Source organism: Mustela lutreola, chromosome 2 (assembly GCF_030435805.1).
Source record: "Mustela lutreola isolate mMusLut2 chromosome 2, mMusLut2.pri, whole genome shotgun sequence".
Classification (NCBI taxonomy): Eukaryota; Metazoa; Chordata; class Mammalia; order Carnivora; family Mustelidae; genus Mustela; species Mustela lutreola.
In genome coordinates this window covers 57,038,494-57,052,042 of record NC_081291.1, presented here as the reverse complement: position 1 = coordinate 57,052,042, position 13,549 = coordinate 57,038,494, and the positions used below count along the sequence as shown (strand labels likewise).

At 49.9% G+C, this 13,549-nt stretch overlaps 1 protein-coding gene across 2 annotated transcripts in view; it reads right to left on the bottom strand.

Moving 5' to 3' along the window:
- The window catches only part of NUP210 (nucleoporin 210), a 103,106-nt gene that overhangs the window by 79,744 nt on the left and 9,813 nt on the right, over positions 1 to 13,549 (bottom strand). For both annotated transcript variants that reach the window (XR_009350815.1, XM_059161870.1), the window contains exons 2-3: positions 4,747 to 4,883; positions 3,312 to 3,443 (exon numbers count right to left, since the gene is read on the bottom strand). Coding sequence is in view for 1 of the 2 variants with exons in the window: in XM_059161870.1 (XP_059017853.1) it covers positions 3,312 to 3,443; positions 4,747 to 4,883 (269 nt within the window). In the remaining variant the exon portion in view is untranslated. The remainder of the gene's footprint in view (positions 1 to 3,311; positions 3,444 to 4,746; positions 4,884 to 13,549) is intronic.

Below are 13,549 nucleotides of genomic sequence, written 5' to 3'. Positions count from 1 at the left end.
TGGATTCCTGGGCCAATGTCCCTCTGGAGACCAGTGGTTGGCTCAGCCTTGCTAGGTGGGATCATGGTCTTGGATTTGCCACACTCCCTGCCATGCCCTATTGCCCCCCTGCCCCCCCACAACAGCCCTCATCTGCATTCCCTGCCTGCCTGGCAACCCAGATAAGAGCATCTGGGATCTGGAAAAGCTCCTTCTACGGTGCAAAGGGTAAGGCACTTAGTGCCAGATGGGCCCCAGGTCCTGCCCCACCCCACCTGTTGGATCTCAGAAGCCAAAAAAACATTGCTTAGCAAAAGCTCCAGAAAACTGGGCTGCTGCCTTTGCTATTACTTTTAGGCCAGCACAGAGTTATGCTGTGACCCAGCAATTCCACCCCTGCAGAAGCACAAGAGAAATGAAATCCATGTCCACAAAAAGACCTGTACATGAATATTCACAGCAGCATTATTCACAACAGCCAAAAGGTAGAAGCAACCTAAATGTCCATCAACAAATGACTGGATAAACAAATGTGCTCTCTCCACACAGTGGGATGTCATTCAGCCATACAAAGGAAGGAAATACTCGGCACAACGTGAATGAACCTTGGAAACATTATGCCAAGTGAAAGAAGTCAGACTCAAAAGACTGCACCATTGTATGATTCTACTTATAGAAAATGTCCACAATAGACAAATCTATATACACCAAAAGTAGTGGTTGCCAGGGGCCGGAGAGAGGAAAGAATGGGAAGGCACTGCTCAAGGGTACTTGGTTTCTTTTCTGTACTGACGCAAATGTTCTAAAATCAGCTAGTGTGATGGCTGTACCACTTCGTGAATATATTAAAAACCACCAAACTGTACACTTTAAATGGATGAATGTCATGGCATACAATTCTTTTTTTTTTTTTTTCAAGTAACTTAAGACAGGAAATAAAACAGAGTAGTCAAGAGTATGTGGTCAAGGGCGCCTGGGTGGCTCAGTGGGTTAAGCCACTGCCTTCAGCTCAGGTCATGATCTCAGGGTCCTGGGATCGAGTCCCGCATTGGGCTCTCTGCTCAGCAGGGAGCCTGCTTCCTTTCCTCTCTCTCTGCCTGCCTCTCCCGTCTACTTGTGATTTCTCTCTGTCAAATAAATAAATAAAATCTAAAAAAAAAAAGAGTATGTGGTCAATAAAGTTTTATTAGAACACAGCCACTATGCAACATTTAGGGCTGCTTTAGAGCGACAGTGGGGGGCGCCGAGTAGTTATAGCAGAGACTGTGTGGCCAGTAAAGTCTAAAACATTTACTCTCTCTGGCCCTTCACTGGAAAGGTCTGCTGAGCCCAGGCCAAGAGAGTGGACTCAGGGACCAGGACCAGGCCGGAGCTCAGACTCTGGTTGTGTTACATACTAACTATATGTCTTCTCCCTGCGCACACGTGTGTGTGTTCACCCTCTGTGCCTAAATCTCATCAATGGCTGTGAAATGAAGTTAGAACATGCAAAGTGCTCAGAAGAGTGCCTGGCCCCAGCATGGCGTCAAGTGTGGTCATTTGTTCCCAAGATCAATGACTCATCCCCGTGGGGAGCTCCTATCATCTCACTGCACAAACCCCTCCCCCAGCTCCCTCCCTTGAAGACCAAGTGCAAACCCCATGTGGGCAATGCAAGGTCCTTTACCTTTTGCATCCCCCGCCCCACCACCCTGCTGCGAGTTTCATCTTCTCAAGAAGAAAATGACCTTCCAAGGTGGGCAAACACCACACTCTTCATGGCTTGGTCAAACAGCATGTCCCTAAGAGACCATCCTAAATTCTGTCCCCCACACCCAATTTCCAGTGTGCCCCAGGTCGCCTTACATCTGATTTGATGACAAGCAGCACCTACTGAAATGCATGTGGTCCCCCCTATAGCCTGAGCTACTGGGGCAGAAGGCAGCCCTTCCTTCCCAGCATCTGGCAGGATGGCCAGCAGGTGGAACTGCTCAGATGCCACCAGGCTCACTGAGACCCGCTCTGTGCTGCCCAGCACGAAGCTCTGTACATGCTTCTTACTGAATCCTTGCAAGCCCCAAGTAAGCACCACCATCTCAGTTTCACAGACCAGAGAACAGATCAGAGAAGTGAGGCAGCTTATCTGATAAATGAATGGACAGGAAGAAGGGGCCTGATTGATGCTCTAGAACCATGACTTTGTCCTCTAGGCACATTTGGCAATGGCTGGAGATACTTCCGGTCATCAAAACTTGAGTTCTGGGGTGCATGGGTGGCTCAGTGTGTTAAGCGTCTGCCTCTGGCTCAGGTCATGATCCCAGGATTCTGGGATTGAGCCCCACATTGGGTTCCCTGCTCAGTGGGGAGCCTGCTTTTCCCTCTCCCTCTGCCTTCTGTTCTACCTACTTGTGCTCTCTCTCTCTGTCTCTCTAACAAACAAATAAAATCTTTAAATAACAAACTTGGGGAATTCTACTTCTTGTGGGTGAAGGCCAGAGATGTTACTGAGCACCATACAAAGCACGATACAACCCTTACCACAAATAACTCTCCACCCCTCAGTGCAGATACTACCCTAAGGTGGGCAGTTCTAATCTAGAGAATTTTATTTTTGAGCAGAGGGAGGTGGGGTGGCCAAGGAAGGTTTCAAAGGCAAGGTGAGCCAAGGACTGGGCTTACGTTTTGGGAGATCCCTCCTCTGAAAGACATCATTGCCTGAGTCACTTTCTCTAACGGGAATCTTAACCTACAAATTTCCCTTTGCTTAGCTTCCCAAGAGGTCAGTCCAAGAACAGTCTTCCCGAGACTTCCCAAGACTTGGACTTCCCAAGACAGTCCAAGAACAGATCTCCTCAGAACGCCAGAACAATCCAATGTTGGAGTCTGGTGAAGTAAAGTGAATACGGCACTCGGGCCAGCATAGGGAGGCGACCCAGTGCACACACACACATGCCCAGGTGCACCCTGCAATCTAGACCAGGAAGCCAACCCCAGCCCTCAAAGCTGGGCAAGAAGGACACTCCCACCATTTCCAGTGCATCCAGGGAGCATCTCCCAGCTTCCTACTGCTGCCAAGACACCGGAGGTCAGCTTCCTGAAGACATGCTTTACCCAGCACTGTCCTGGGCACAGAATCAGCCTCTAGGAACTGCCAAATGTCTCATCTCACAGGCCCTGCCACAGAGGCCAAGGAGTGTCAACCCCCTATGGGTCCGAGAGCCACTCGGTGGTCCTGACCTCATCAGCGTCTCCCCAGCACCAGCTCTGCCTTCGGCTGGAACCGCCCTCCCCAGGGGAACGGCAGGGCCAGACATGAGGGGACAGCGAGCAAACTGCCAGCGGCCTGTCCTCACCTTCGGAGTCCAGAGCTTGGACCTTCAGCTCCAGGGGCGAGTCCTCCAGGTACAGCTCGCGGGTCGTGGAGACGATCTGAATGCCGTGGATGAGGTCGACGATGGCATCACAGCGGAGGACCTGGCCCGTGGCTGGGGGATGGGAATGGAGGGGTTGGCACAAAAGGTGGCACCCTGACTGCCACTCCCACCTCCAGGGTCTCCTGGGTCAGAAGCTCTCTCACTTTGGCAAGGACGTCAGCACCCAACAGAACCACCAGCACGATGTGGAGCTGGGAGAACCACACTGACTCTCAGCATCTAAGCCGCTGACCAACACACGGGCCTTCCGGAAGTCAGCACAGACCCGTGCAGAGTAAGGGCTCGGAGGCATTATCATGGCCTCTCTTGTTCTTCAGCAACATGAGCACCAGCATTTAGAGCTGCACACGAGAATACTCCTTGGAGAAAATCTGGTTTTGTTTGGGGTGTGACCACTAAGTTAAAAGCCCAGGGCTCTTTACGATGAGTTAGCACCAAAGAAGATAATGCAGTTTGGAATGCTTGTCCCTGTGCTCCAATTAGGAACTGCACCCGGAGTTCGTCTGCTTACACTGGTTTTTATATGAGACCATCAACTGTACTACAGAATGAAAGGGTTTTTTACTAGCCTTTTTTACTAGCTCCTTAAGTGCAATACATAAATGGCGTTACCCGGGGAATTCTCCAGTGTAAAAATAACAGCAGGTGACACAAAAACATCCTGCCCACTCTCCAGGCACCGTAGAAACCACCTGTGCCCCATTCACAGTACCTCGTTAGAAAGCACCACATCAAAATCTTTCAACTCATATGTAAAACTGGGAACCTATGCTTGGTAGCAAATAGCTCCAAAGATCCCTAAGTTGTCCCCTGGACAAATATATTTATTTTTCTATATAACACCCCACAAGCACCAAAAACAGTCTAAATGTCCAACAGCAGGGGATCCTTATAGGACAAGCCCCTGTGAGGAATAGTGTTGAGCCATTAAAAATAACCCTATAAAAATGAAAACTTTGCATCATGTTAAATGGCAGAAAGCATGCCAGAAAATGCCATTAATTGTCTTCCAAGCAGTTTACAACCCTAACAGGTTAAACTAAACATGGGCAGGAAAAGAACTGCAACAACTCTTTTTCATTTTGACTCAAGACCCATTGAGAGTTATTTGGTTAACAAGTAATTATTTAGAAATGAAAGGCAGACTCCACAGAGGGAAAACAGGACACAGCGCTGATGGGAGGGTCCAGGGTGGGTCCTGCCTGGGCATCTTCTGACCCAACGAGAGAGAGGCGGGCTGTGGGGCTGAGGTCTCAGTGGGGGGGCAGGTGCAGGGAAGGTGATGGGGGGTGCCGCCTCCCGTCTCTTGTCCCCCCCACCCCAGGTATTCCCACAGGGCACTCAAAGCTCTTACTGATGTCCTCGGCGAAGATGATGCTGGTCAGGCGGGCAGGCTGGGACAGGCGGGCCTGCACCACGGCCTTCTGGGAGCACTGGGCTTCGTCGGCACCCAGTGGCTCTATACTGGCCACTTCCGGCCGGGTCGATGACCTGGGGCAAAAAGGTCAGAATTTACTCTCTGGAGCTACCCCAGGAGGCATAGCTGGGGCCTGAAGCCAAAGCTGCAGTTCCCCATCCCGGGCACCATCCCAGACTGAAACACAGAATCGATGTGGGCAGTGTCCAGGATCTTCCCACCCAGGAAGAAGGGCCCGGCAGAGGCCCCTCTTGTAGGAGCATGACCACCTGGGTGCATGGGACCTCCACACGCACGTGCCCACCGAGCAAATGAACCAGGAGACCAAACACGGGGGAAAAACCTCCACGTTCAGTAGATAGTCGCCTTAAAAGACTAGTCTGTGGAACTAGGAAGAATTCTCTCTTGGTGGGAAAACTGCCTCTGGGGTCTGGTAAGGAGGAACCACTGTGTGTCATAGCAGGCACCAGCATTCACCACCACCAAATAAGTCCCATAAAACCTGGAGATCACTGACTATAAATATAGCAAACAACCGTAAAGTCTAGTGTGCCCGGAGCTGACATTAAGGTGAAGCTGGGGAGAAAGACACACCACACACAAACAGACCATTAAAATCTATGAGCTGCCTTCCCATGGACAGACAGGGCTTGACAACAACAGGTGGAAGGGAGAGCGTGACGGAAGGAGTGACCCAAGGTCAGTGCCATGGTTTCTCACCTTGATTATGACACAGCCTGATGACAGTTTTGGGATCCAGGCAGGATGGGAATGAGTGGGTATGAGCAGAGCGGATACTTCCCAGAGCGGAGTGTCATTTTGGTACTCTGCCGACAGGGGGCGCGAGGGAGCTGCTGGGGGAGGCCTCTCAGAGCCTACCACAGGAAGATTGGATGTTTGGGGCAAGGCCCTGAGGTGGGAGCAGCCAGGAGCACTCAGAAAACAGGAGGGCTAGTGTGATCTGAGGCCTGGGACTCAGGTCAAGGAGATGGACAGAGGCCAAGGTCAAGGAGGTGGAGATGCTGGCCACAGCCTGTGTTCTTAACCACCACCCCAAGCTGCTAATGGCTTTCCTTGAGAATTTTTTTTAAAGTTTGGAGTCTGATCCTCACAGGGAAATGTAAAAACCACAACAGTTCACACCTCACACCTGTTAGAATGGCTATCATCAAAAAGATAAGAGATAACGAGTGTTGGCAAGGATGTGGGGAAAAGGGAACCCTCCTGCACAGTTGGTGGGCATGCAAATTGGTACAGCCCCTGTGGAAAACAGTATGGAGGTTCCTCCAAAAAAAAAAAAAATTAAAAATAGAACCACCATATGATTCATCAATTCCACTTCTGGGAATATATCCAAAGTAAATGAAATCCCTAACTTGAAAAGATATCTGCAGCCCCCATATTCACTGCTACATTATTCGCAACAGCCAAGACACGGAAGCAACCTAAGTGTCCATCGATGGTCAAATGAATAAAGAAAATGTGGAACACACACACACACACACACACACACACACAGTGGAATATTACTGCACCATAGAAGAGAAGATAATCCTGCTCTTTCTGACAACATGGATACATCTTCAGGGTGTCACGCTCAGTGAAATAAGTCAGAGGGAGAAAGACAAAAACTGTGCGATCTCACTTGTATGAAGACTCACAAACTCACAACCAAACTCACAGCAGCAGAGAACAGACTGGCGGCTGCTGCAGGTGGGAGATGGAGGAAATGGGCGAAGGGGATCAAAAGGTACAAAGTTCTGGTTATAATTAAATAAGTCCTGGTGATGGAAGGTACAGCGTGGTTACTACAGCTCACAGTATTGTACTGCATATTTGAGTTGGTTAAGGGAATAGATCTTAAAAGTTGTCAACACAAGAAAAGAACCATAACTATGTGTGTTGATGGACCAGACCAGATAAAACTTGTTTGATCATTCTGCAATAGACACATGTATCACCTCATTGTGTTGTATACCTTACACTAATACTATGTTATATGTCATACATATGTTTTTTTTTAAGATTTTATTTATTTATTTCACAGACAGAGATCACAAGTAGGCAAAGAGGCAGGCAGAGAGAGAGGGGGAAGCAGGCCTCCTACTGAGCAGAGAGCCTGATACGGGGCTTGATCCCAGGACCCTGGGATTATGACCTGAGCCAAAGGCAGAGGCTTTAACCCACTGAGCCACCCAGGTGCCCCACGTCATACATATGTTATACATCTATTACAACTCAATAAACCTGGGGCGGGGGGAGTCCTTAAAGGAAATGGCAGGGCTTGATTCCAAGGAGATGGCAGGAACCGAGATTAGGGAGGCACCAGAGGCCACAAGCAAAGAGCTTAGATTTATTCTGAGAGAAATGACAAGCCACGGAAGGATCTGAAGCAGGTGCACAATTCAAGCCGTTGCATACTGTATGGAGCAGGGGACAAGGTGTTGCCCTCAGGGCGCTTACAGTGTACTCCAGGACCCAGGGAATGGGTGTCCCCTGTGCAGAGTGTCCAGCACTCATTCCTAGGGGCTGTGCTCAGCACAGCGGCCTGAACACAGCATGAATTACCGGTCTTTGCTTCCTTCCCAGCCCCTCGCTTAAACTCCCCAAAACACCATCGATGTGGAGTATTCAGAAAGAAACTTGTTTAAAACAAAACAAAAAACGCCTGCTGTAAAAAGCAATGGTGTGAAACAGAGCCCAAAAGACCTCTCCAAGTCTTCTGGCTTGTCACCAAGAGCCTCTCCCAGAGCCAGGTAGGCACAGTGGTCCCACCAGACGCACCTAAGGATGACAGTGTGGCACACACATCACAGACCCACACTGAGCAGCTTGGGGGGTGCCCGGATCAATACCTCCATGAACATACTCAGAACACAGAGCTCACCCACTGTCATGGAAGGAACCCCCAGCCCCCGAGGAAATACACCGGGGTCTCCTCGCAGTGGTATTTCTTCTGAGAAAAGAGCATGTGAGCAACTAAGGAAAGACGACAAAGTGGGGCAGGAATGCATATGCAGATGAGAAGGTGAGAGGAGGTGATGATAGGCAATGAGCCTCATGGCATGTGGGAACGCACTCTGTTTAGCTGCCAGCGGCTCTGCGACTTTAACGTACTTTTCTTTTTTCCTTTTAAGATTTTATTTATTTGAGGGGCACCTGATTGGCTCAGTGGATTAAAGCCTCTGCCTTACACTCAGGTCATGATCCCAAGATCCTGGGATTGAGCCCCACATCAGGCTCTCTGCTTGGCAGGGAGCCTGCTTCCTCCTCTCTCTCTGTCTGCCTCTCTGCCTACTTGTGATCTCTGTCAAATAAATAAATAAAATCTTAAAAAAAAATTATTTATTTGAGAGAGCATGAAAAAGAGTGAGCATGAGCTGGAGTGGACGAGGCAGATGGAGAAGCAGACTCCCCACGGAGCAGAGTGCCCAACATGGGACTCGATCCCAGGACCCCCAGGATCACGACCTGAACTGAAGGCAGAGCCACCCTGGAGTCCCTCTAAAGTAGTGTTCAAAGGCCATTAAAACACACACACACACACACACACACACACGGGCATGTATACACACACAGAACTGTGTGTGGAAACAAAAAAATTAGAGAACTCACACAGAACGGAAGAGACCAAGGAGGCAGGACAAAGAAACGTAATGTGGGATCCCGGACAGGGTCCAGGAGCAGAAAAAGAACCTCCATGGGAAAACTGTGACCTCCGAAAAGTCTAGAGGTTGGTGACTATTCACCAGAGTTGGTTTCTTCATTCTGACCAAGGTTCCTGGTTGTGTGACACATGAACTTTAGGGGAAGCTGGCAAAAGAGTGTAAAAAGATCTCTGTACTACCTTTTTACCTTTCCTGTAAATCTAAAGTTATTCCACAATTAATTAAAAAAACAAACAAACAATGGAAGGATGGATAAACAGGCAAAGCAGAGAGGATTTTTATGGCAGGAAACCATTCTGTATATTATCATGGTGACACAGGTTGTTACACATTTGTCCAAACCCACGGAATGTATGACGTCAAGTAGAAGCCATGATGTAAGCTATGGACTTTGGGTGACAATGACGTGTGGATGTAGGTTCGCTGATTACAACAAATGTTAACAGTGGGGAATGTGGCAGGCGATTCTATATGGGAAATCTCTGTAATTTTGGCTTAATTTCTATGAAGCTGAAACTGCTCTAAAAAAAAATAATAATAAGGTCTATTTCAAAAGACAATTCCTATTTTCCACTTCTACATTTGAGAAACAGTGTGGTCTACTTCACGTTCAATGGCCCCTGGCAGCCAGACATGGGGATTCTTGGTCTGGGCTGAAAACCCTTCCCCACTCTCTGAATCTCAGTCTCAAGAATGAGACAGGGACAGCCATCTCTCCTCCCGCTGCTGCACAGCGCAAGTTAATCAGAGGCAGAGAAGAATGGAGCTAGGTCAGGTCAAGCTGGAGAGGCCGGAGAATCTCTCTCCCGCCTCCCCACCCCCCATCCCCAGCCCTTCCGCAGCCACCCCAGAGAGGCCCTGCTAGCCTCAGCACACCTCTTACTCCCAACTAGGTTACATCCAGATGCGGGCCTCAAGGCAGCCCTGTCCAAGAGAAATAAGGCAGATCCCATCTATCGGTTTTTAATGGCCTTGTTAACAAAAGTTTAACAGGTGAAATGAATATTGTTCAGCGCAGTTTGGGATTTGCACAAAATTGAGTGCTAAGTACGGAGACTTCCCATACTTTCTACCCACACCCCCAGCACACACACACATACACACACTGTCTTGCCCGTTGTCGACATGCCTCACAGGAGGGCACATGTGCAACAACGGGGGAGGCCACAGACACATCACTATTGCCCAGAGCCTCCAGTTCACATGGGGGTTCATTCTCAAGGCTGTACAGTCTGGAATGAGGACATGTAGCCACCATCAATAACCTGACCCTGAGCAGCGTCGCTGCCCTAGAAATCCTGGGCTCCACCAACTCATCCCCGTTTTTCAAGTTTCTATGAAAAAGCCATTTTAAAGTAATAGGCGGGGAATGACTGGGTGGCTCAGTTGGCTAAGCATCTGCCTGTGGCTCCAGTTGTGATCCCGGGGCCCCGAGATCGAACCCCATGTCGGGCTCTAGGCTCTCTGCTAGGTGGGGAGTCTGCTTCTCCATCTCGCTCTGCCCCTCCCCTCTCACTTTTGCTCTCTGGCTCTCAAATAAGTAAATTCAAAAAATAAAAATAAAGTAACTGGCGAGTTAATTTTAACTAGACTTAGGATACAACCCAGCATATCCCAGATGTCATCATCCCAACACTTGGCCCAGCTGTCCTGCAGGCCCTCACCACCACTCGAGGAGAGTGGCAAAGGCAGGGGATGGCCAGCTCTGAGGGCCGGCCCGCAGGTGGGCAGCCAAGGAGGCAAACACGACTCTCAATTCACCGCTTGTCCTGGGAATATCCTTTGCTCCCTGCCAAGGACCAGCGTGGGATCTGGCGGCCACAGAGTGCTCTTAGTGCCTCCTGGGAAAGTTCCCCCTCTTCACAGTTCGGGCTGATACGAGGGCGCTAAGTGCAGCCTTCAGATAAGACAGAACAGCTGCCTGGAAGGAAGGTGCCCACCCCAATCTGGGGCCTGTGTCCTAACCAGAAGACAGTGGGATCTCGTGCAGGGAAGGCAGCCACTAGTCCCCGCAGCACCTGCGGGCCTCGGCTACACTGGGGCAACGGGAGCCACACTCTGTCCTCATGGGGCAGCTGGGAGGGCCAGAGAGCACCTTGTGAGAAATGCGGAAATGCCAGAATGTCAGCAGGTATGGCAGACGGCCAGGATTTGAGCAGAGTGTGCCACATCCCCCCACCCCCAAACCCACACCAGCCTGCTGGTGTCACCCACGGATTCTCTGTGGGCTCCAGGAGGCCACAGCTGAAGCCAGAAGGCCTCAGGACAGCCCCCTACAGGACAGCTTAGGACAGCCTTGGGTTGTGGTTTTGTTAAGTAGCAGAAGGGCTCTTTTCAGTTACCTGATCTTTCTGGGACATCCTGAGGCCTGCCTGCTTCGGGCGTACTTTGAAGGGGCACAAAAGAGCCACAGAACTCGGCAATTTATGTGCCCAGGTCACAGTGAGGTTCAAGTGAAAGACAGATAAAAAAGCACATTGAAAAGTGTTTGTCGGGAATTTGTCGGGCAGGTCCCGTCAGGACTCAAAGTCCAACCAGAGACTGCGGGGGCTAGGGGTGAAAACCTGGGGCCGTAGCAGCAGACAAGGAACAAGGACAGAAGTTGTTGACGATGGCTAACTCTGATGGTACGAGTATTGGTATTCATTACATTATTCTTTGTTCTTTTTTGTACTATTTCAACTTCTAAATATAAACATTTCCCCAACAGCAGACATAACTTAGAGAACTATTGCTGTGCCTTCCTCATTGTACACGAAAGTAAACTGAGGCTCAGAAAGAAGAAGGGACTAGTTAAAGGCCATGCTGAGGGCCAGGACATACATGATCCAACGCTAAATTTGGGGGTCTTCTGCAGTTCGAGTCCCTCCCGGCCACACAGAAGTGGGGTCTCTGCATTCTGCAGCTCTCCAGGTGGGCTCAGAACACCTTACAGATACGTGCTCCTGAAAAGTCAGGCTGGCCCTGGGGCTGGGCACGGAAGAGCTGGCCACACATATGCAATTCTGGAATGTTTCTGCTTCCAGGATCTGGCAAGAGATGAATCACCTTTCCCAGAGAGGAAGGACGGGTAATTCTTGAGACATAGTTGTTAATCACGTCAAGCCAGGCAGACTGAGAGAGGGAGTGCCAGAGGAGATAAGAGACGGGATGATGGGCAGAAGCAGCTCACATCTGGCTGGTGCTGAGACCTCCAGGGACCGTTTTTTGATTAGTATAAAAAGCATGGGACACTTGTCTGGCTGGCTCCACTGGAGGAGTGTGTGACTCTTGATCTCGGGGTCGTGAGTTCAAGCCCCATGTTGGGGGGAGAGATTACTTAATAAAACTTTAAAAATATATATATATGGGGGCGCCTGGGTGGATCAGTTGGTTGAGCGTTTGCCTACAGCTTAGGTCATGATCCTGGGATCCTGGGATGGAGCCCTGCATCGGGCTCCCAGCTCAGCAGGGAGTCTGATTCTCCCTCTCCCTCCCTCTGCTTATTCTCTCCCTCTCTCTCAAGTAAATAAATAAAATCTTTTTTAAAAATTTTAAAATATGTGTGTGTGTGCACACGCGCGCGCTGAGGGAGTATGATAATTAATCTTATGTGTCTCCTTGACATGTCTCCATGTCAGTGGGCCTCACCCCATCAGTTGAAGGCCTGATAGCACAAAAGGGCTGACCCTCCTCCAAGTAAGAAAGGCTTTCCCTTGCCCGAACACTTTTGAATTGGGACACTGGCTTATTCCTGCCTTCAGAATATGCCTTTGATGTTTCAAACTGAAACATCAGCTTTTCCCAGGTCTGCAGCCTGCCAGGCTTTGGATGGTAGTTATATCCTGGGCTTTCCTGGGTCTCTAGCTTGCCCACACCCCTGCAGATCTTGGACTTGTGAGCCTCCATAATCACATGGGCCAATTCCTCCTAATAAATCTCTTTATATATAATAAAATTACATACTATCGGTCCTGTCTCTCTAGAGAATCCTTACTAATACAGGAAGAGGCCAGAAGACAGCAAAGGGAATCGCCTGCCACGTGTTACACCCAGGGATGAATACGTCTGTCAGATTGCTTATCCTCCGGCAGGCCTGTCTGAGACAATGAAACCGAGGCTCAGAGAGGGGCAGCCATTTCCCCAGAGCCACACCACTATAACTGGCAGGGCCAGGGGTCACAGGAAAGTCTGTGCAACAACAGGTCAGCTGTTTCTCCCACTTCGTGTCTTCTCCATGGAGTGACACACAACACTGGAGAGGATACACAGGTGAACTATTCTTCCTGGACTCTTCATGGATTTTCGTTATTATTCTTTCGGTTTCAAGCATTTGAGGAAAAACAAACATATCCAACTTGTGCACTCATGCATGTTAATACTGACGACAACATCAATATCCTAAAAAGTGAACCATTTTGTAGGAAAAAGCGAATTCCAATATGGGTCAGAAATTAAAAAAAAAAAAAAAAGGCCCAAGCCTGACAGTGGCAGGAAGTGTCTGTAGGCAGTGGGGGGCCTGTGGGGTCCAGGAGTGTGAGGGCCTGAGCCTCGCCCACCAGCCATACCTTCTCTCTGGTGCTACTGTATCCGCTGCCATTTTCCAAGGTGTCTGGAAACACGAGGACCATGTACTTGCCCAGCAGTACTGGCAGCTCTGAACACACCAGGGAGACCCCTCTCTGGTCGTGTCAGTCCCCTGTGAAGGACAGTGTACTGTGTGCCACGGGAGCTAACACAGGGGCCACACGCATCCTGAGCATCCTCAGCATGTAGCATCCTCAGGAAGGGTGGGTGTGGAGTCGGAGGCCAGACACAACAGGGCTTGGAGACAGACAAGCCCTAATGACATCCGGAGGCAGGTCTGCATGTGGGCCTGACAGCTGAGATGCCCGCAGTGCCACCTGCCACCCACAGAAGCCAGGTCTCTGCTACCACAGCCCAACTCGTTTGCATACAGCATCGTGTTCCGCCAAAGAAACAGGTCCTAGCTCGCATGGCTTTTCTGCCGAAGAGCCCGCCTCTGCCCCCCAGTTTAAATTAACTGCCACTCTGCAGAAAGGATCTGTGGTGTTCCAGCTTGCACATCCGGG